General features: G+C 37.0%; 1 protein-coding gene across 3 annotated transcripts in view; it reads right to left on the reverse strand.

Annotated features, from left to right (window-relative positions):
- The window catches only part of RPS6KA5 (ribosomal protein S6 kinase A5), a 74,314-nt gene that overhangs the window by 15,355 nt on the left and 34,232 nt on the right, over positions 1-24,727 (reverse strand). Inside the window, exons 2-8 of one of the 3 annotated variants that reach the window (XM_019006911.1) lie at positions 19,099-19,196; positions 18,308-18,391; positions 14,378-14,481; positions 5,587-5,737; positions 4,245-4,406; positions 2,894-3,019; positions 2,016-2,149 (exon numbers count right to left, since the gene is read on the reverse strand). In XM_019006911.1, the coding sequence (XP_018862456.1) occupies positions 2,016-2,149; positions 2,894-3,019; positions 4,245-4,406; positions 5,587-5,737; positions 14,378-14,481; positions 18,308-18,391; positions 19,099-19,161 (824 nt within the window). In that variant the 5' untranslated portion in view covers positions 19,162-19,196. Of the gene's footprint in view, positions 1-2,015; positions 2,150-2,893; positions 3,020-4,244; positions 4,407-5,586; positions 5,738-14,377; positions 14,482-18,307; positions 18,392-19,068; positions 19,197-24,727 lie in introns of all 3 variants that reach the window. The other 2 variants (XM_019006910.1, XM_015630056.3) reach the window with 2 other exon arrangements.

The following is a 24,727-nucleotide window of genomic DNA, read 5'->3' on the forward strand; positions in this document are numbered from 1 at the left end:
AATTGGTTCATGGGCTTTTCTGAACACTTCCCCTCCATAGATAGTTATCTCAGATTTTAAACAACCTTGTGAGAAACAAATGGGATGTTCTAAAACAGTAACTCAAGTAGGCTTACATTGTTTCAGTGGTCTTAAGACATACAGATAAACCTAAAATTGTTGGCTGGGAGCAGGTCCAGCACTATTAAAAAAGCAACACCACAGAGGAACTGTTTACCTGAGCTTTCACCTCAAGTATCATGAAAAGGTTTTCCTAGGTGTAAGATTCCCTTTTGGGGTATGTTTGCCTGGTAGGAGTGAAAAACTGACTTTGAGGCAAAAAAGTTGCTAGAAACTTATTATACTTTTAGCAAGATTTTAGTGGTGTGATCCTCAGAGCAATATTACTTACAGATTCTAATTCAAGTTGGATTTCGGCCAACTGTTCAAAGTGTGGATTTACTGCTAACTCTAAATACTGTACAAACATGCTGACTCTGCTCACACCCTGCAATCCTAAAAAAAAAAAAATTAAAATCTCTGTATACAGATCACTTCTTACCTTTGGTTAGCCTGAGCCACCAAGATGAAGGAGAAAGAGCAAAAGAACCCATGAGTAATATAATTCAGGGACATAATTTCTAAAAGTTAAGTTCTAGGGGAAAAGTCAATATTAGTCTGCTCACTTATCCAGAAACAAAACACACATTATGTTAAGATGAGATGGGAGCACTAACCTACAGCTCTGCTAGTACCACAGAAAAAACTTGTGCGTGTAGATACATGGCAGAGATCTCCACATTAAAATACCCAACATAGGTGTCCACCACACACCACTTAAGGTCTCTTTATAATGAGTGAAATTCCTGTGAATCCATCTTACAGGATGAACTAGTTCATTGTAACATACATACCTAGAGAGTAGGATTCAGTGGCCTAAGCATAGGAAGGAAGAGCCTGGAAGATGACATCAGCCATGAAGACATCTACAAAAAGGTAGTAGTCACAAGACTGATGGGAACCGGAGGACAGAGAAGACACCAACAAGATGCTAAAATGGCACTACGTAGATGTCTATGTTTAAGTTACTGAATCCCACTTCTAGTGCAAGACAGTTTTAGGTAGGCTTCCATTTAGCAGACCTCAGAAAACTAACTCGGACACCTACACTTAGTTTCTTGTTCTTGAACTTGTCCTACTCAAAAAGTATATGATGAAATGACAGACACTTAGGTCTGGTGGACAACTTCTTCGAGAGTCTAGAGAAAACAGAGGTACAGCCAAATGGCAAGAGATCACTGTGAATTATCATTCTGATAGCAGAACATTTTTACTCTCCTGCCAGCATTCTACAATGCACTAGGGATGTTCTTACTAATGAGCTCCACAAAATGAAGGCAAAAAAATCCATCTGCTACTCAAATAATCCCTTATCTTTATTTTTCTCTGGGTAGAAACTCCCAGAGATATCCATTCTGGAAGAGAACCAGATGGTACCCGTGTACAAAGCAAGTCAGCTGCTTCCATTGTGTTGTTCTCTTCAGAACACCCAGGAAACAAGATGCAACTTACAATTCCATAGTCTAATTCCATTTTAACACACACACACTTAGATGTGATGCAACCCACACTGCAGACCATTCTTAAAAGCAGTATCCTAGGCAATCAATTGGGCTGCTTAGGAGAGGGAGCTAGCATAAGCCTACATTCAGTTCACTTAAGTCTCAAGATGGAAGAACCTTATACCTTACTTGGTTAGGATAAAATTAGGGGAAATAATGGTAAAATACAACTAGGAACCAGAAAAGTACTCTCTAGGTTTCTTCTTGTGTCCCAACTAGAACAACATTTTATTTCAAAAGACTCTCAGAATCTTTTAACAGTCATAAGGTTACAATAAGTTTCTGTAGATTCATAGAGCAGGAAATAATTTTAAAGTTATTTTTCTATTTCCAAAAATGTAGTGAACAATATTCTACTCCATGGGTGACAGTAAGCAAAGAAAATATTTTTATTGTCTTATAGAATATTTATACCTTTTGCTAATTATTTTTACTGCATACTCTTGGCTAGTTTTCTTGTGTAAGCACTTTCGACAAATGGAAAAACTTCCTTCTCCCAATGGTTTCTCTTTCAGATCCAGTTCATAATGATGATAAAATGGAGAGTCCTGTTAGGAAACTGTCTGTATTTAGTTTTGCAGAATACTTTTAGCATACACAGTCAAAGACAAAGAGTAAAATTTCATGAGAATTTTTCATCTACATTTAAAACTGTAAAAGAGCTCTCTTGTTATTAAAATATAACTTTAAATTTTATTGAATAAAATGCATAAACATTATTCTAACAATCAAAGAATAAAGCTTACATTACATTAAACAAACATAATCACTAAATAAATCATTACTACTACAACAGTTGAAGATACAAAATATTCAGACAAACAGGATTGAAGATGGTCATACATAACATTTATCCACAAAACTATGTGTTCATTTGAGGACATCACAATAGCACGTGTTCTTATAAGGCTTCACACAACTATACACTCTTTTGGGTAAATATAACATAGACAGAATTAATATATAATTAAAGCAGCTTCAGAAATATCTACAGTGGTTGGCTGAATAAGAACTATCAGGAATCATATGATTATTACTATTATTTCTCCTATACGTCAGTCTTCTGGAAAACTATACAATCATTTTTCAGATTAAACTTCAACTACTTCTTAATAGTATCACATGCAAGATGTGATGGATCATCAGATGCTTGAATCATCTGAGGAGCCATTACAGAGAATTGATAAATGAATGATGGCTGTTTTGTAATCCATAGCCTAGCTTATGACTGCTACTTGGAAAGTTATAAAAAGTTTTAATTTAACCAGATTAAATCTCGATATTATTATTACCTTCATCATAGCACTTCTGGCAATAGTTGTAGTTCCAGGTCGCTCATCCCCCACATAAAACTGAAAAGGATCTACTGTAGCTGCATTGCGTTTAAACAAAATAGAAGGTGCAACGAAAGAATATCCCTAGGAAATTGAAACATCAGAAAAGGGTATAGCTTGATACTGTTGCACATAAACTACTATAATACATATGAAACATCAGAAGTTTCAAAAGAATTTTTCAAGAAATCAGAATTTTTGTATCATAATAGAGAAATTGTAACTTACTCTGTTCAACATGAATAGGTATCTTCCTGGAATTAGTTACATGATCCTCCACAGTTAAAGACAAAACAATAATACTACAAGAATTCTCAATAATGTCAATCTGGCTCAGCTACAATTGCTTTAAAATAGCTATAAAGGCTTGTACTTCAAACCAGCCAGCTTCCCAGGACAGCCTAAAGCTAAGGCATGAAACAGTTTGTATGTTGTGACGAAAGCACCCAACAATTTTAAATGGATAAACTTTGTATCAATGTGTGTGGGCAACAATGTGCCCAGTTTGAGTATAATAACAACAGCTGTGACTACCACTGCAGGGTGAATCAGTTGTTATTAAAACACCCATAACCTGCTTGCTACAGTCACTGCAAATCTAACAAGTTCCAAAATATGACACTACATTCCCGTACCCTAAGGATTAAGCTGCTCAAAAATAGACAAAAAAAACAGCAAAGCACGAGGGGAGAACACAATCCAAACTGCTGTTCACCTCTGCAGCTTTAGTACCAAGTTGGCTGCACATGAGCTGTTTCTGCCCATTTGACATCCAGACTGTGTAGTCTAAGTCTGTTCTTTAATTGCAGAGAGAACAGTAAAGAAAGCTTTGTTACTCATCTGGGTACATCAGTCGAGTAACTAGAGCACCCCTACAAAATGTGGAGGGCCTCCTTTCAGCTCTGCAGGTAGTTCCCACTTTCCAAAGGATTACTTCAACTAGCACATAATGTGGAAATGGGTAAACTATATTACTCTTGTTGAAGCTGGCAGACCAGGCTGATGGAGCCAAGATGACAAGGACTCAAGGTACAAAGAATCAATAAAGAACAGACTGACTTTAGTCCAGCAAGTAGGACATTCAGCTGGGAACAGAGAAACAAGGAATTTTATATTTGCAATAGGACTGTTTCCACCTCTCTCATTTTGCAATTGTTGAACAAAAAGCCCTGGGAACTGGGACTAGAAATTGCACAATTAATTCCAAAAACTTAATAGCCAGGAGGTAAAAAAAACCAAAGCTATCTACACATGTGGAATTTTTCAATAATAACTTCCTTAAAAAAATTAATTTGAGTTCTTAAAATACCTGAAATATTCTTTCTGAAGTCTGAGGGGTTGCTGCAGGAGAGTATGTTGGATCCATTTCTGTAAACTCTTCTGCAAAATTACTGACATCCAATTCATCTCTGATTACTGGTTTAAATGGAGCTGGTATTTTTTTGGCAGCTAAGTCCTCCCAATTCATATTCTAAACAAAACAGAGGAAAATAAGTTTGAATTTAATGAAAATTTTACAGAAAGAGATATTGGAAAGAGAGACTTGTCCTGACCTACAGTCCTAACACCCTTTGCCATTTTGAAAAACATTCAAATTATGCTCTACTAATTTGCTTAGTTAAAGCCAAGCAGTATCATACTTATTTGTACGTAGGCAGAATCCAATCAAAAAGAAAATTAACATAATTAAACAGCAGAGATGTGCCAAACAATTAGTGTGATGGTCCTTGAATTTCTTCCTCTATTTCAGAATAAGCAATATTTATATTTTTGCAACTCATAGTGCATGCATGTAGTATCTTCAACTTTTCATTGCCAATTTCTGTGCTTAATTACTGATGTCAGCTTTCAGAGCCCTGAGACCATAAACCTCCACGTTCTTACTTAAAGGCAGGACTAGAAAGAGGAAGCATAGAAATAGTCGTTATAAGAAAACTGCCCTGTTACTGTAAAGGAGTGGAACTGAAATTAAGTAAAGAATAGAAAGTGTTACATGATGACAAATGTATCTCCCAAAACGAACAGTGAATTAAGGAAGTTTAACTCTGTTTAACTCTACTTAACTTCAGAAGTACCATAAATATATAATTAGTTTTTTCAAAGAAAGTACACATTTTTAACCATGGTGGACAGAACACTATTGTATGCAAATACAATATTCATCATGGTTTGAAAGCAAATGTTAATACACTGAAATCTCAATAGAATTAAAATTTACTAAACAAGACTGAAGATTTAACTAAGCCAAGGAAAACTGAGGAGTTTGGTGAATTTTATCAAGATTCAAATTTTACTTATAATGCTAAAGGTGATCTTTAAAAATCCTTTCAAACAAAAATCCAACAGATAACACAACACAACGCAATTTCAGTGTTTTGCTTTAAACCTGATTTAAGCAGTGTGTCTTTTAGCTTCTTCAAGTAACTGATAGATACAGACAGAATATATTAAAAACCTAGCATGTCCTTCTAAATACATACAAAATCCATATATACAAACACATGGATATTCTTACTAACTTCCATGCAATTATTCATGCAACAAATGTCTCTAAGCTGTTCTGTTAATAGAAAAGACTTTCCTTAGACTTTAATTTCACAGGCACTAATGCAGAATAAGTGGGATCTGGTGAATTTTGTTGTCTGTTTTACCTGGAAAAAGGGATGCTGTTTGATTTCATCAGCATCAGTGGGACCACAACCTAGCCTCTTCTTGGGGTCTTTCATTAAAAGCTGCTGAATTATATCCTTAGACAGAGCACTCATTTCTTGTGGATAAGGTGGCTCACTTTTTAATATTCTCCTTTAAAACAAAGAAAATAACAAGGTGGTAATTACTTAAAATGTTGAGAGTTAAAGAGTTACCATACTAATGGAGGTGTTAGCATTTCACTTAAACTTCTGTTGTACCAAAAGCAGGAGGATGACAAATATGAAACCAACCGTTTTTTAAATATGGGAAGGTTTAAGGAATTGTGGACATGAAACACAACATCTGAAGACAAATTATGTAACTCAGTCCATAAAAGGAGAACAATCTTCATTTCATGTACTGAGTTTACTGCTTAAAAGAATTTTCAGCTGCAACAGATTGCTCCACAAATAAATCAACTTGATGCCTAATATATCAGTTAAACCAAAAATAATTACAGTATTAAAAAGTATTAGAAAATAAAGAAAAAAAAATCCCATATTTGAGGCATTGGAGGTTTGCCTTCACCCTCCATGCTGCATGCAGTGTTCATGCCCTTGTCTCAAAAGGAAACACTATAACTGGAAATTTTAGAGAACAGTAAAAAGACTAATCAGAAACATAGAATGTGTTTTATAGGAAGTTTTATAAAAAGGCTAGGACTATCCAGACTACTGAAAAGATGACTCAAAGGAGGTGGGCAGTGTTTCCCTCAAAATGGTAAAGAGAAACTGAAAAGACACCTCACCACATTTTCAATATAAGAACTAGAAATCATCACATTGTGGCAGTGTAAGTTAAAACCTTGGACACCTAAGCAAAATCACATTTCAATATCTATCTTTTATATCTGTAGTTCCCACAGTAACATACAAACAGGTAGGCAACTTTTCCTTCAGTTACTTCAAATCTAAATACTGGAGCTAAGGACTCTAAAGGAAAGTAACAAATCTAAAGACACATGAACAGGTTTAGAACAGAGACACAAAAAACCTTTTAGCATACAGAATCACAGAAGAGTTGAGGCTGGAATGAATCTCTGGAGGTCATCTGGTCCAACTCCCTCAACTCAGTTACCTAGAGCCAGTTGTTCACCACCACGTCCAGAAACCCTTTGAGTATCTCCAAGGAGAGAGACTTGGCCACCTCCTTTGGGCAGCCTGTGGCAGTACTCAGTCACAGTCACAGAAGAAACATATTTTCTAGTGCTCAAAGGGAACTTCCTGTGTTTCAATTTGTGGTCCCTATCTCCAGTCCTGTTACCAAACATCACTGAAAAACCCTGGTTTCCCCTTCTTTGTACACTCTCTTCAGGCATTTATGCACATTATTGAAGTGTCCCTGAGCCTTCCCTTCTCCAGGGGGAAGAGTGCCAGCCTTCTCAGCCTTTTCTCATATTGTCATCAGCCCTTTGCTGAACTCTCTCCAGTATGTCCAATATATCACTTTCATGCACTGGAGAGATCAGAAGTGGAACCAGTACTCCAGATATGGCCTCAGTGCTGAGTAGAGAGGAAGTATCATATCCGTCAACCTGATAATACTTTGTGCAATGCAGCCCAGGATACCATTTGCTGCCTTTGCCACATGGCCACATTGCTGGCTCAGGTACAACTTGGTGTCCACATAGCCTAATGCATATTCTCACCACGGTGACTTCACAGTAGGGCTCACAGTGCCTCCACTAAACACAAACTGAAATATTTTGAAGCCATGAGAGACTGAGGCTGAAATGACATGAATTTGTGGCAATACTAAGATATCACCTATTTTATATGTATATATAGATATAAAATGTACATATAAAAATCATATATAATTTATATTTACATTTATTATATATTTCTATATTTATATTTATAATTTTTATATATATATATATATATATTATATATACTCGGAGCTTAAGTTGATCACTGCAGGACATTCCTAAATTTTGTTTAGAGTTACTGTATGACATATCCTTAGAGTTAGTTATCCCATGAGAAAATTTTTATCTTGAAATCTCTAGCTTCTTGGATTAGTCCAAAAATAGATGCAAACAGATTGCTTTCTAAATAATCCTGTTCTGGCAGTAAGGAAGGACAAAACCAAGTTCAAAATGCGCAGATCCCAGGGGTAGCTTCTACGGACATTGTACCAAATTTCAAGCAAACAAAAAGAAAGCAAGCTAGCCTCTTGGTTTAAGTAATGCTGAAAGGAGTTAGGAAAATACAGTCTGAATTTTAAGATGGTGTAGAGATCCAGGACTGTTTTTTAAATGATGTATGTCTACCAGTAAGGCATCACAAATCACAGCCTTTCTGCTAGCAGAAGAAGCAACCACAAGACTTCTCTTCAACTTCCAGACACATTTCACTTTACAGAAAAGAAGAAGAAAGGACATTATTATAAAATGATTTTTTAATTAGGGATGTTAATTGCAAATTTAAACATCATTAAACAAGAGAATTCTTAGACTGCTGGAGAGGTGGAGAAGCAAAGATTCAATCTCTTCTGAAATTACCCAGTTTCAGAAAGGGGAGGCAGGTAAGGAAGTAAGAAAAACTTCCTGTTCTAGAGACAGAAGATAGGACACCTTGGATGAAAAATGTCCTCATTTACAGGAGGGCCAATGAAATCTACAATGTTTTCATGGCTTGAAAATCACTGCAGTTAGACAAGTCTGAAGAAGCTTCTTTATCAACAAGATGCATGTAACAAAGATCCTGGAAAACAACAAGTTCTCTTCGGGCTCTCGGAAGGGAAGAAAGCCTCTCCAATCAGTATTTTTTTAAAACTGATTTCTAAAGCAATAAGATTGAAACTCTGGGATGTCCTTAGAAATTAAAAGGGAAATTCTAGAGTACGTTCTCTTCCATACACTCTAGGAACCTCCTAAACGGTTTCCTCTCTGCTGCACAGTATTTCCAGCAGATATAGTAACTTTTATATTGAGAAATATCTTCAAGCTCTTGACCCTCCTAGAACCCACTGCAGAAAAGTCAGCATTTTGCCATGTTCCATTAAAAGAATATTCACGTAAGTTGCCAGTGGCTTTAACTCGAAAATAGTTTTGAGGTTGACTGATACTAGAAAACACTGATGATGATCTGGATTGGTAAACGGAACCATATTACAGAAGTATTGAAGACCAAAGCTACCTTCTTTAGAAGTTCCAGGAACTACATAAAATTATCATGGAATTGAAGTATGGGAAACAGCAATCACATTAATTAGGATGGAAATTAAGCTGCCAGAAAAGGAAGTCCAGATTGGATCAACATGTGAGAGAGCAGAAATTTGTGAAGCAGCTTGATCAAGTGAAGAAAGTCTGGTTTCACTAGTTCAGCATTGCTGAAGTGCTGTACTGAAGGTTACTCAAGGCTCTAACAGTAGCCCATACAGCATTCAGAGGAAGGAAGCTGCACGTATCAAAATTCTTTTTGGGATGTGTGCACTTCTGTAAAGCTATGTCCTTTAGCATTAATGACCCTTTCCTTTTCACAATCACTTTTGTACATTTCATGTTTATGGGGTTGTCCACATTGTTCATGGCAGTGATCCAGTAAGAGCCACATATGCAAGCAGGAGGAATTAAGTATCCCAAGTGGCAACTGGGAAAGCCGAAGGAATACTCTGCTGTATTTATTGCTTTTCCTGGCCCGGTATAAGCCCTCTGAGCTGGGGCAAGCTGAGATTACCCTGCTAAGAGAACTCTGGCTGTACTGAAAACTCAGAGAAGCCACCTCTTGCATATGTCAAGAAGTTTAACACTTGGCATGAATCATTTCCATCTTACCCTTCTCTATGGCAGACTATGCAGAACTAGGAGCAACCCCACTGATATTGTTCCTCAGGAAACTGGGCTCTGATGAGTTTTCCTTACAAATGCTACAGACCAAGAATACACACGACAAAGGACACACTAATGGATGATAAGGGAAAAAAGGAGATGCCTAATCTAATTCTACAGTGCCTTGAGAACTGTGTGTCTTGAGCTGATTTATGACGATAGTCTATTCCCTGACTCTCTGTTTTATGCCCAAAAATGAGTGCTGTATCATTAAGGTGAGGGAGTGGGGGGAGGTGAAGGGGGTGTGAGACTTGGGCTCTGATGGACTTTTTTTCAAAGCCTCACTGCCCAGGTGTCCTGGAGGCTGAGGGGTCTGGGTTTTTTGCTTGGCTAGCTTGATTTTTTTTGTTAGGCCAGGCAAGAAGTTGTTTTCCTTTTCCCTAGCCTTGGATAAGCTGCAGCAGCAAACCTTCGGCAACCTTTCCAAGGTGAACTGGACAGTATGTGTAATTCTAAGACAAGAGAAAAAGGGACCTGGGAGACAGGAGTTGGTCAGGACCAGCGGGAGTAGAGGGGCTGCTCCATCTTGGCTGCATACAGGAAAGCTGAGCCAGTGAGAGAAAACACACCAACCCCACCTGCTTCATGTGCTGAAATGAAGGGACCAACACCAGAGAGTCAGGTTCCCACCTTTTTGTCCAAACTGCTGTTGAATCTCCTGTTTATTTTTTTGGATTTTTTTCCCCTGAGAGATGAGCCACTATCTTCTGCCTACCATGTGGAGAGCTGGTGTTTGGTTTTTTTTTTTTACTTTCCCTGGCATTCTGGGTTTTTGTTCTAATGTGGGAGAGAGAGGTGGTACAGTCTGGCAAGCTTAATCTCTAGCATTTATTTACCTTTTTCACATGCCTTGTGGGCATTCTATTTGCCAATAAATCATTGGAAAAAGCTTTTCCACTTTCATCCATTAGTATTCATTTCCTATTGGCGGAAAGGGATTGTTGGAATCCTTTTTAGAGGGGACAACTCATTCCAGATTGTTTTCTCCTAAACTTGTCTGTAAATTGAGACATTGTGTTATAAACATCAAAAAGATACATATTCTCTGTACATCCAGATGGATAAGAGGAAGCAACCCCAAGCTGTAGCCCTGTTAAAAGGCAAATGGACAAGACTTCCAAAACAGTTTTCATCCTCATGTTTGAGAATGACCCTGTCACCTCAGAACTAGTAATGCCCAACTGTCCTGTTCTTTTGTTCCATCTTGGAGCGGTCAGATATATGTGTGTCCCTGGTTCTAGGCAAGCCAGAAACTTTGCTACCATATCCAAAACTTTCTTAAAACCATCTGTTTTACTGAACGGTTGAATGGATCTATAGGCAGACTCACTGATGCACTCTGACGTGCATCTAAACATAAAAAATGCTGTACATTATATATAGGCAGCTAAAAGCTCTAGGACAAAATACCTAGAAGAAATCATGTGAATTAGAAGTTGGATTTAATGACTGTTACATAATTTAAAAGATCTAGCAATCACTGAAGTGAGTCATTGATTAAAAAATGAAATCAATAAAGAAGGGCATCCCACTATACAGCTACTATGCATCTTCCCAACAGCTCTATGAAGAAAAGGTTTCTTGCAGGATCATAGATGAACTATCTCCACAGCATCACAACAGACTGTCAAATTTCAGCTGTCCTCCATGAAGTTTAAACAAAGTCTAACCAACTATGTCAAAGACCACAGGCTGCTACTGGTGTTAGTATGCTTATATGACATAATATACTACTATAGATTATTTTATAGATCTATATACATGCATGAAAAAAACCGTTTCTATTTATTCATAACCCTAAAGCTTGTAAGATTTTCTAAACTGCTGCACAGCTGCAAACTAGTACTCCAAAACCTTCCTGCCATTTTAAATCTTGTACCTGACAGGACCTTCAAAATTCAGCCCCCTAAAATGGATTTGTCCATCTTTCAATTGAATGCTACAAACTACTTATAGTCAAAGTGAAAAAATTGGGTGTGTAGTCAATCCCAGACCTTGCCTATGCTTTTGCAGGATGGCTCTTATCCCTGGCTCTGCAGCAAGATTAGTTCAGAATTCTCAAAAATGAAAGGAAGATTTTGGAGCAAGGGAAAAGAAAGGGGAGAAGGAGCACTAGAAGAGGAGAGATATTGGAGTAGTTAGGTGATTTTTTTTTTTAACTGAATCAAGTTTAATAACCTGTAACACAAAACACGTGAACGAGAAGTCTTCAGAGACAGAGATAAAAGGCAAAGTTTGCACTTACTTAAGTTACATTTTCCATTGAAGTCCAAACTAGTGCCAAAAATTATGATAAAAGAACAACACAATTTCTCATCAGAAAGAGAAAAAAAAAATAAAAACTACACACTGTTTCTGACACAAGAACTGAACTCTCCCTTGGAGAGATATTTTAGAACAAAGTTTTGTGCTCAAATTTAACACCAGACAGCCATTGTGCCACACGAGGGAGTAAAATTATCTAAAAATATCTAAGATTACTTCCTACCTAGATTAAATAAAAGAAGGACCTGGATCTATTTAGATGACTTTTTTTCCCTTAAACTCAAGCTTAAACTTGCTTGTGAGCAAAACTGAATTCTCTAAGTCTGCTGCAATTGGCAAGTTTAAGCATATTTAAGCATATTTAGGTTAACCAATGTAATGTCTGGTTAGAACAATCTTGCTATCAAGAAAGAAGTTTGTACCGACTCATGTCTCTGTGCCTGTTGCCAGTAATTCCATTAGCAGTGGCAACTGTCACTATTTGGTTTCTGTTTGCCTGCTCTACGCTACCCTCAGGAAAAGCTCCAAGCACACTCCTGATGCTCCCAAAGGCACCATTCCCCAGAAGGTTCCACACGACTCAGTGCAGCAGCCAGGGCAGCAGCAATGTTCTCGTATGTTCTTAAAAGGAACGTAACATTCATGATATAAACTGCAGACACATAACACTGAAGTCATCCAACAAAGAAATTGCTACCAATGGATAGGATTTAGAAACCACTGGGATTTTTGAGTACAGGAGTAACACAAGACAGATGAAATCTAGTCCGAAATGCTATCATATAGCTGGGAAAAAGAAGATTTCAGCTATATAGCTGGGAAGAACTATAAACCAGAGGGTCATAAGTTGAAAGCAACAGAAGAGAAAAAGGAATTAGATTTATCAGACCAGCACTGGCATCAACAAGAGGAACCCAAGAAATAGGAAGAAGTATTTTTTTGTTCAGACGGTAAATTATTCATTCCAAGATCTTCTTGAAACATCAACAAGAATAAATTGTCCATATATAAGAAAGAAAAACAGAAGCTGAGTTAAAAAAAGGCTTTTTCAGGAAACAGGAAGACAGGGGGACATCTTCAATATAGGAAACTGTAAGAATTTAACTTCTAAATTTATCAAAATAAAAACTGACATACTATAGGACTGCTGTCTATAAATGTGTAGCATAAACACCCACCAAAACAAAAACAGACTGGACAGCAACACAGTAAACTTGCCACAGCTAAAGAAAGCAAGTTATTAGCTGTCAGAGGACGGATGCTAACAACCTTGCACAATACCAGAAATATTATTATCATAAAAACCACAGAAGGGCCTACCTAAAGAAAGTCCAGTCCTGCAGAATACATAACTAAAACGTTTCCCAGTTTTTGGGAAACTATCTCTATAAAATTCAGTTCAAGGTTCTCGTTTAAAAAAAAATAAAAAAATTTAATACTCCTTCAGAGTAATAATCTAGTAAATCTTGGGAATCAAAATTACCAAATTCAGCCATGGCATAAGAAACCGGTCAACAAAACTTTTAACCTTAAATAGGGCAGGAAGAGATAGCTGAGATTTTAACTGCAATATAACAACCAAGTGGGTGAAGCCCTGAATCTTCTTTCATTAATGGACTCCCCTCTCCCCCGTATTTTTTCTACTGACTGTCCAAGTTTCCTGGTGTGGTAGAGAAGTAAAAAGCCAATAAAAATCTCACAAGAAATTGCCTGAATTTTTAACATAAGTAAAATAAATTATCTAAATAATTGGGGTACGTTCTACCATCCACTACAGGTGAGGGTCAGAACCAGGACAATATTTTCCAACAGAAGACAGACTATTCTTAGTTTGGGGACTGGACTTACAAGCTCATTTTGACAGCAGTTAGTAATATGAGCAAATTAAGACCTCAACTTCCCACCCCAAAAGAAATTCAATAAAAGGAGACTTTTGTTTTCGGGGAGATTTCAGTAATATGTTTTGGGGAAGCTTATTGCTTTGTCTTTTAAAAGTGCTCCAATGCTTCTACACAGCTACTGAAAACAAACCTTTAAAGTGTGGAGATCACTGAATGTAACAGGAAGTTTATATGTAAAAGATAAGAATGGTATAGTTTATTTCATTTCTGTAAGTATCATATTCATTTCTTCTCAGATATGCAAGTGGGGCTAGAAAAGATCTTTGTTTCATGCTATACAGTAATAAGAAAACTATTACTTGTAATAAAAAGGTGGGAGTAGGGTACATTCTGACACTTTAAATCTGCAGTCTGCCAGAACAACCTAGCAAGAGCTGATAAAAAAAGTATCTCTAGATAAAGATATCTCTAATGTATTAAGATTTGGAATACGATAATTCTATTTACATATACTTTGACACTTCATTTGAGTTCATTTTCAGCAGTAAACATGCAACAGGGCTAAGTATCTACAAGGCTGTGGCTCCACCATAGTTCAAACAGAACAGGTCTTTTGTAAAGTCAGTCCTATTAGCTAATAAAACCTATCTTTCCAATGTCATTCTATTGAACAGAACTGGAGCACATAAGATGTTACCATGGCAGCACTTTCTTCCTAAATTTTAAAGTAACAAACTCTCACAAAACATATATTATGGCATAAGGATCATCTGTTGGCAAGCACATATACTTCACTGCTTTGAATCTTACCTAGAAATCTCTGCTTGGGAATTCTTCTCTCCGTCAACTGTAAACGGTGATGCTCCAGTTAATAATTCATACATAAGAACACCAACACTCCACCAATCAACAGCCTACAGAACAATAGTAATTATGTATGTTATGATTCGCTGAAGTAAAATTGTTAATAAAAGAAGGAACTGAACAATCCACTTAGAATGCAACTAGCATAGGAAGAATCTACCTATATACAAATACAAAAGCAAAACAGGATACAACAAAGCATAAATAAATGTAGTACTGACTGAAGTTACTTTCTGTGATAAATTAATTTTATATTGAAATCTCTCCACTTGGCTTCTTTAACTAATTTCTCAAGCTGAACCCTTTCCACCAACTACTAAAGTTCCTTTTCTTTTCTTGACAGAATTCTGTTTGATTTTTACCATTGTGATGTGATACGAATTCTAATACATACTCAAAATAACAGAGGAACCTAAGGCTTGCTAAGTAGTGGAACTTGAACTTTTATGAGCTTGAGAACAAAATTAAGGAATGTCCAAAAAGCACAATTTAAGATCATAGTCCACAGTTCAGTTAATGCAGGCACCTGAAAATGCTATGAAAACATAGAATGGTTTGGATTGTAAGGGACCTTAAATAACATCTTGTTCCAACCTCCTGCCATGGACAAAGACACCTTCCACTAGATCAGGTTGCTCATAGCCACGTTCAACCTGACCTTGAACATTTCCAGGTACAGATCATTCAAAACTTCTCTAGGCAACCTGTTCCAGTACCTCATCAGCCTCCCAGTATAGAATTTCATCCTAACATCTAATCTAAATCTCGTCTTTTAGTTTAAAGTCATTCTCCCTTGTCCTGTCACTACATGCCCTTACGAAAAGTCTCTCTCCATCTTCTTGTAGGCTCCCTTCAGGTACTGGAAAGTCACAATGAAGCCTTCTCTAAGCTGAATTCTCTCAGCCTTTCCTCACAAGAGTGGTGCCCCATCCCTCTGATCATCTTGGAGACTCTCCTCTGGACTCACTCCAATAGGTCAATGTCCTTCTCTGCTGAGGACCCCAGAGCTGGATGCAGCACTGCAGGTGGGGTCTCACCAGAGCAGAGTAGAGGGGCCTCGTCCTGCTGTGGATGCAGCCCAGGACACATCTGGCTCTCTGGGCTGTGAGTGCACATTGCTGGGTCATGTCCAATCTCTCATCCACCAGCACCCCAAAGTCCTTCTCAGCAGGGCTGCTCTGATCTGTTCATTCCCAGCCTGTGTTGATACCATGCATTACCCTCACCCAGTACCTTACACTTTGTCTTGTTAAAACTCATGTGATTTGCATGCCCAATTCTTGTACTTATCCAGGTGCCTTTGGATGGCACCCCTTCCTTCAGTTTTTGGTTATGTTATTATATAATATGTTATTGTCTGTTATTATATATATATGTGTTATATATAATATGTTATTGTTAATGATAACACCAATACCAGCAACAACAACAACTTTGTAATGTTTAAATATTTGGACCACTATTTGTCTATTTGAGCTCCTGAAATTTTTCATTTAGGTAGTATCTGCTTCAGATATTCCAAACCTGAGATTTTCATGGAATCTGCTTAAAAGCACAGTTCCTTCCTGTTATTAGATCTATGACATTTCCAATCTTGAACACAATTTCAGCCAGTTCATGTTTTGCCTGTTTGCTGCTTCACTCAGGCAAAGCTTTCAGAAGAATCATGTCTTCAACATCCTACTGCTGCAATGGATCATGGGTAAAACTGTTTTTGTTTCTTAAAGAACTTTAGTAAAGATCAAGCACGAGCCTTGTTACTCCCACTTTGAAAGTTTACTTCCTTTTGGTTCCAGTTACTTTCCCTGCTATCCATTTTGCATAGACAGCTCCACATGGTACAGGCACTGTTCAATTATTGTCACCCAGTGCCAACACTGCACCTCAGGGGTCTTAGAGAGATGGACCATGGTAACACATGGGATATTTGGCTTCCCATATACTAATAATATTATTCATCTCTCTCATACCTCATAACTTACAAAATACTTCTTCCTTTCAAAAGGAAGTGTGCTACTATGAATATAATAAAGGAAGCAGTTTAATCATTTCAACAAAATAATTACAGGTATTTGAACTGCTCAGATTTACAGCCATGAAATCTGCAAATCAATTAAACTTCTGCTTTACTTATGTTGGCAGTATTAATACAATACAGAAGGACAATATATTGAAATCACTACAATTTGGCCACATGTTTTATATGGTTTTGCTTCAAAATACACAGAATCTTACATCTAATATATTCAGCCAGTGTCTAGAAGAACTACCTGAAGAAGTCTCTGTAGTGTTATTAATTATCTTTGCAAATATAGAAAATCCCACATAATTTATTCTTGGCATGTATTTTTTGTAAAACTAAAGTAGGATCTGCAGAATCAGAAATCAAACTTTAAAAAAATAAATACTGAAATACTAGAGCAAATCCTTAAGACAAACACTACAATCACCTAGAACAGATTACAGATGATAAATATTGATTACTGAGAGTACAGCATACTAAAGCATTCTTGTTTTCTCTTTTTGAGTTGCTAGATATACAGTAAGTATAGAATACACTAAAAATCTTCTAAAATGACCATATATGATATTGCCAATGATAAGGTAGTGTGTGGTGTAAAACAACTAACATCACATCACCCCTATTGATCAGCTAAGAGTCCCTATCAGACTGTGAAGTTATGCCTTATAGAATACTGTATGACTGCACAACATCTGATCAAAGTATCAGACAAAACCAAAGATAACAGAACCGAGATTCCTCTTTAAGTCATCAACAAGCTGAATTTGTAAGCTTTGAGAAGACAGAATCATATTTCAAGGTGACTGAGAAATTGGAGTGATGCTCTGGAGGTGAAATGACTGAACTAAGAAAATGCAGGAAAAAGCTTCAATTCCTAAGTTTTTAATTCCATTTGTAATACCAACTGGGCAAGCAGTACAGTAGAAAAAGACAGAGTTTATAGTGGAACTCAAGGTAGGTGTGAGACAATGACTAAGTTAAAAGACAAAGCACACTCTATTTCATGTGTAGTAGAAGAATCAGGGAGGTCATTCTGCTCTACTTCAAACTGCCAGATACCAGCTGTGCCCACTACAGTGCTCCTTAACTGAAGGTAAACTCAGACCAAAAGAGGCGCAGAATGCATAGGGAAGGAAAAGAAAGAACTTTCCCAGACAAAAGTCAGACTTTTCCAGTTCTTAGACAGGCTGCTATAAAAGGAAAATTACCCACAACAGAAAAACAGTCTACAGCAAAAAAACAGAGATTAAATATTCCCCAAAACTTCCCAGTATAGTGAGCAATCAGAATAACTTATCTATGAATATTGTAGAATTATTTTGAAAAGTAGGGTCTTTTGTTTGTTTCAAAAATAATCTGTTAATTATTGTTGCCTTGACCCTTTTTATCAATTACTGACACTTTATTGCATAGTAAAACTTGAGTTGCAAGCCAAAGAATTTTACAATATGAAAACACAACATCAATAACATATCTCATACCTCAATAAAGAATATATTTCTCTGATCTCCAATTTAAAATACATATCAGAATTAGCCACAAACCATTTTCCGCTCTGAATTTGCAAAGGCAAATAAGAGCCAACTAAGTTTATTGTCCCACAGCATATTTAGAACAAATTTTGAACAGAACACAAATAAGCCTTGTTATCTTTATAAATATGCCTTTTACTTGAGATCAGAAGAGGAAAATACATCAACATACAATTGAAGACACAGGAAACAATCTTAGGACAACCTTAAATAACACATACTTAAATAAGATAACATGTCATATTTTACAAAAACCCCTCAAGCTGAGCAATATATTGACTGAAGAACTAGTTTATTTTGAGTAATAAACTTAGAACATACCTTATCATGTCCTGTGTCTCCCCCTCTCACAATATCTGGAGCCATATATTCTATTGTTCCACAGAAGGAATATGCTCTCTCATTCTAGGAAAAAAAAAATATTTACATCTAACAATTATATTATACAAATAATATGGGATAGATATGGCTAACAGTTCCAAGATGCTGGCAGCAATTCTTCTCCAAATAGCTCAGAACTTCTAGCTAAATAATATTCCATCATCAGTAGAGATGTATCGCATAATGCTACTAAATATTTAGTCTTCTATGAAAAAATAAAATGTTATAAGTTTGTGTTGCGGTCTAAGATAAGCACACAAAAATTAATCTACTAATATTTAGAAAATGTCTCCCACAAATCTAAATGATCTGTACATTTCAGAACTTCACAAGATTTCCCCAACTAACAGATAAACATTCTGAAGGCTGCAATACCAATACTCTAGATAACAAATGAAATTTTTCATTAAAAAGGGAATTACTTGTAAGAGGTACAATTTGACTAAATTGGATACAAGATCCTTTGAGTTCCCTGTATTTAGGAATTCATTATGACCTCTAAAAAAGTTGTTTTCTTTCACAACAAACACACATAAAAAACAACATTCTCTCAAGAAGAGACTTGGAGAGAGACAAGACAGAGAAAGGGAAAGGCAGACAGTGTTGTAAACTTAATTTTATTCTATGCACTGAATTACTCTCTTGTTCAAAACTAAGCTGCTTTCATAGGCATGTATAATCGTTCCCTGGTAGCGATTTACCTTTGAGGTCAACATGAGGTCATGCTGTACCTTGCTAATGACGAAAGCACATGTGTTTGGGCCATGCAACATTGTTCCTCCCTTATCCTTCATGCTTCTAGCAATTTGGGGAGAGATCCTGATAGGTCCTTTAAAGAAGAGTGTTCAAAAAAGCAAATATTTCAAAAGTCAGGTTTTACATTTGTAGATTCAGCTTTGGAGTTTAAAACAGGTGCTATATAAGAGACTACACTAATGAGAAGAAGCTTCTAAAAGCAGAAATAGTGCTCTGTGCTACCCTAAGGCATAAAAATTAAACAGTCCAGCAGCATATTATTAAACTGTATTTCTTAAAATACATATACTGTGACTGGTTTTTTGGGGAAAAATTCTATGTTCAGATTAGTTTGAGGCCTCATTTTGTTTAAATATTAACTTCTGAGACAAAACCATATAAAAATGAACTTTTCAAAATTCCACTTTTCTTGTGACACAACTATTGTTTCTCTTTGATAATCTTTTCCAGTACCTGCTATCTTAAATATAGTATGATAGAAAGTACAAAGAAAAATGTCAGAAATTCCTAGCCCTCAATCAGAGACTCAAAACCTATTCAATCTCTCTGTTCTTTTTTTCCTTCAGCTGGGAAGGAGGGAGGGAGGAAGGGAGGAAGAAAGGTGAAAAGGAAAAGGGAGTGGAAAATGCAGAAAGAAAAACTGCTCTTCACTTTCTACCTCTCCAAAGAGTAAAGATAATGCAGCCAAAGTGAGATATCAAGACAACTGTCTCAAAGCAAGGCACTCTGACTCCAACTATAGATTGACACACATTTGACTTCCTAAGATACTGTAAAAGGTCCTGACTTCAAAATAGCTGAAGTCATAAATCCAGATACTTTTTTGTTAGAAACCTTTGTTTATGTTGTGGTTTATTAAGTTACAAGCTTCATCAATTACATACAGCTGTTACTTAAAAACTACAGGTTTTAGAGTATGAAGTTTCATTAGGAACACTTTGGTAAATTTGTGACTGTTAAATACACCTCTTACAGGAAGTCACTAATAGTCACTAGTAAGTGCTGTTAATGCACTTCACGTGGATTTAAAACCAGTTTTAAACAATGTTATCTCAAATGTAATTTTCTGGTCTTCTGAGTACACGAGATACATGGATATAGTGGAGAGAGTCCAGCAAAGAACCATAAATATGATTAGGGGGACCTATGAGGAAAGGCCAATAAAGCTGAGCCTGTTTCACCTGAAGAGGTGAACCTGAAATTTCAGGGAGATCTCATCAATGTACAAAAATGCCTGAAGGAAGCATGAAAAAAAGAGGGAGCAAGACTTTTCAGTGGTGCCCAGTGACAGCACCAGAGGAGGAAATACTTCTTTGTGGTAAGGGTGACTGAGTGCTGGCACAGGCTGGCCATGAAGGTTGTGTAGTAACCCTTTTTGGAGATATTCAAAAGGCTTCTTGTGGGCAATCAGCTCCAGGTGACTGTTTTTGTGTAAAAGGTTGGGCAAGATGACTTCCAGCCATCTCTTCCACTCTGTGATTCTGTCACAAAATGCCACTGTAGGGTAGATTTCAACAGTCATTTTGAAACCACAGCCAAGTCTTATTTTGTAATGTCCTCCAAATTTACATTTCATTCAACTACATAACAAGTCCAAATTCCAAAACCCATATTATTAACACTTCTGTGCTATGAGATGTAAGACAAGAAAGGATGCTCTTAAGAAAACAACTGAACTTGGATTACCTACAGGTGAATATTCACTGAACATGCATATCTTACAGATTTTGAGCTTATGAATTTTTTTGCTTAACATAGAATGCTCATTTTCTTCCCTCACTCAGCATGCCTGCCTTACACATTGTGGCGCTCTCCTCTGAGTTGCAGACCAACGAGCAATTAGACACTAACAGACAGAAACAGAAGTGTGGCTAACCCATAACTAGCAAGTCAGTACAATATTGACTTTGTATTTGAACAGGTATTATTAGGTTTGTTCCAAATCAGCAAATCAGTTCTCTAATGTTTACAGATAATCTGGAGATAGTTTTAATCCTGTAGCAAGCAAGAGATGGCTATGATTTCTTTCTTTACCACGTTCAGCATCATTCCTGAATGTTTATGCAGTAACACAGCTTTTAGTAAACAAAGTGGGTACTTCAAACCAGTTAGCTGCTTAAACCAGTAATAACTAGTCATGAAGCCACTGATAGAGAATTTTGTTAAGTTCTTGAATAGTGAAAGATAGATACATTCACATGGACAGCCAGGCAGTTCATTTTGTTAAACCATCTTGCTATTAAATTAGAAAACCAAGTTATATTCCCTTATTACTTTTCCTTTGAGATGAGCCACAGACTGACACAGTGGCAGTCCCAATATATATCACCAGACTGTTTCCAATAAATACTGTACTGCTACAAACAGGGTAGATTTATAAATTTCCCCAGACCAGATACAGCAATATTAAAAAAGATAGTGCACTGCATTCTTTCCAAGTTCCTTGCTATCATTCTGACTGATCTAAGCATCCTAGCAAAATGTAACTCCTTTAACTTGCCAGGGCAGTTCCAGTACATCTCCACATAATTTATTTTAAAAACCCATTTTCCTCTTCCTTCATCAAAAAAGAAAGGGCACTGAAAAGCTTTAGTACAGAGTGTTAGAACTCTGTGACATCCAAGAGATGTGTAATACAGATTAGCATTTGTGCTGGAAATACAGCCACTTCACAAAAAAAACCCTACTTCTGAGCAGTGTCTTCTTTGCTAAGACTGTACCCCAACCTGGGCATCTGACCACAGTTAGACCAATTGCAGAGATCAAAATACCTAGCTTCAAAAATCAATCAAAAGTGCTGACAGAAGGATGGCAATCTTGCACCACTATGTTCTTGATGATCTTGTGGTATTGTCCCTTGGGTCTGTTTTATAACCAAAAGGAGTGATACGCAGGCCTTTGAAACTACCTGAAAATGCAGAAAGCATGTGTGTAAAGTTTTCTCCTCAATGACAGAGAGGTCTTATGCCTTCAGAGTCATCTAATGACCTCCTTCAACAAATAAAAAAAGCACATTAACAGCAACAAAAAAACAAAAGGATCAAATTCCATTTTGCTGCAGACTAACCACACTCACCCCATCTACAGGAAAGGCCTGAGTGATGGAGAAACAGTCACTACTGTCATAGAAGGATGTGTCTTTTAGAGCATATATCCTACCCTACAATAATAAAAAATCAGTTTCATGTTTTTTACAACATATGTAGGCTCAGACAGTTAAGTCTTGCAACTGCCCAACAGCTCATAACAGTATGTGGGACAAGAACTGCAATTCCAGAGGAATTAGATGAGACTTCAAGACAGCCATGGTATCACTCATACTCAATATGCTCTTAAAAGACTCACCTCTGCTGGGCTAAATTCTCTTTTTGCAGCCAGCTCTTTGGAAAAAGGGCTATTCCAGTATGTCTGATTTAAGAAGGCACTGTGCTGGAAGGATGGTGTTATTAGTTTCCAGTGCCACAAAACTCACACAGCCCAGAAGCATTGAAAATGTCTGATTCAATATCCCAACACATCCAAAAAGGGTATGCAATCTGGGAAAAAGAATAGTGACAGCAGATTCTGGATGGGTATTTCCCATCTTGGAGGTAAAGGCCTTGCAATTGTCAGAGCAGAAGACCTGATTCCCAAGGAACTGTTACATTATATGTTACATTACAACTTCTTCAATAGGCAGAACATCATTGGTTCAGGGTGTCAACAAAATCAAATTAATTTACCTATAGAAATAGAGATCTGCATTACTGAAAAGTGCACTTAGAGTATCTGCCTTAGAATACTGAGGCATATTCTAAGTATACTGTTCTGCACATGTGCACAATATGGGGAACATTTTCTTGTCATACAAACACTGGTTTGGCAAAATGCTTCAGAGCTTAAGCAATCATGATTTTAATTCCAAAGTGTACATGCAGGTGTAGAAAGCACTCAAGTGTCTTAAGACAGTTACTTTGCCATTTGAAGATGTATTATTTAACATTTAAATATACAGCCTTTGAAGTACTTCTTTAACATGATGAACTTCACTGAAACAACATATGCCACCACTGCTCCAACAGTCACTTGAGTCATAAAATCTTAAGGCCTATTTAATTCACAAGTCTTTGTGCAAACATTATTTAGACAGAGTATTCACTGAACCCATTCTTTTCACCATTCAAAATTAGGAGCCACTTCTCCAACTACTTGAAAGGTTGTCTTTCGAACAGGACAGCTTTCTGTTTCCTGACTACTTGCTGTACAAATACTTTGTTCTTAACTGAGCTAGACTACTACCTGGAACATCAAATATGACACATTCTGAAACTGTAATACTATCATATTCCTTCAAACCATGAAACTTGACTCCTTAAATAAATTTTGTAACTTGTATAAAGTAAATAAATAAAACAAATTACTCTTCCCTAGAAGTTCTTTAACAGTGCAAGTATTCTCTAATGGGAATACCTTGCTAACAGAACAGATGGTAAGACAGGGTAAAGTTCTACTATTTTTTACAAAGAAAAAAAGTAACTTGTTAAGAAATAAGCAAATTCAGACAGAAAATGTCAGAAAGTATACATAATGTGACTGTATTCAGAAGTAAGACTTAATTGGATTTACAGGTTCACCCAAAGTGTTTCACAGGTTATCAGATTAAGTAATTAAGTAATTTTTTTTGTCCTTTCAACAGCAACATAAAATCCATTTCTTATTCTCCACAAATGGCTAAAGTGGTAGATCATTTCTAGGCCTGAACAGATGCCAGTGCTTGTACTGCACCAGAGAACTCTCACTGTTGCTCTTCACTTGATTAATCCAGGGAAACACACCAGAGTAAACCTACCTGCCTTAATTGCTTATACCTTGAACAAATGCTTCAAGTCCTAAGTTGTCTTTCTTCCTTTCTTAAAGGTACTTCAAAGTTCCAGGCTGCATTCATTAGACCCTCTCTGGGCTCTGTCAGTAGTATTTCAAACAGCACCCATTAGAAATGAAAAGACATACCAAAATTTCTAGAATACAGAAATCAGTATCATCATTGCTTCTATTTTGTACAGGTGTGAGTGTATGTAACCAGTCCTGAAAGCCATAACTTACAGCTTTGCTACAAACATAAATAGTGAAAACTTTCCCAGGATATCAACATCAGGGCCCTCAGCTTACCAACAGGCTCTACAACCTCTTTCACCAATCCTAGGGGTTAAGGCACCTCTGCTCATGACCAACTCTGACAAAACGCAGCCGAGTAACCTGTGTGGAACCTTGTCAGGGGCTCCTCCACTTTCACCTGGGAGCAGAAGTTCAGGCTCCCATTCTTGAACCTTGCATCAGAGCTGTGCTGTAGGTATGTCTGCACTTGGTTGGGTACCTCACTGATACTGATCCACCAAAATCAAATCCTGACTTGTCCTCAAGCCTCTCTTTACAACAAACCTTTCTGTTAACCACTGGACTGGTGCCCAAGCTGGTTTTTCTGGCACTAGACTCCCTCTGATGATCTTCCACCACTGGTCAGTGAGCATATGAATCCATACTTGTCATGGTCACGCAGCTCATACTAATGCAGGAAGCAGTCTCCCCATCCTGCTGCTTCCTGACAAACTAGTCAAGAACCACAGT

The sequence above is a fragment of the Parus major genome, chromosome 5 (assembly GCF_001522545.3).
Source record: "Parus major isolate Abel chromosome 5, Parus_major1.1, whole genome shotgun sequence".
Classification (NCBI taxonomy): domain Eukaryota; kingdom Metazoa; phylum Chordata; class Aves; order Passeriformes; family Paridae; genus Parus; species Parus major.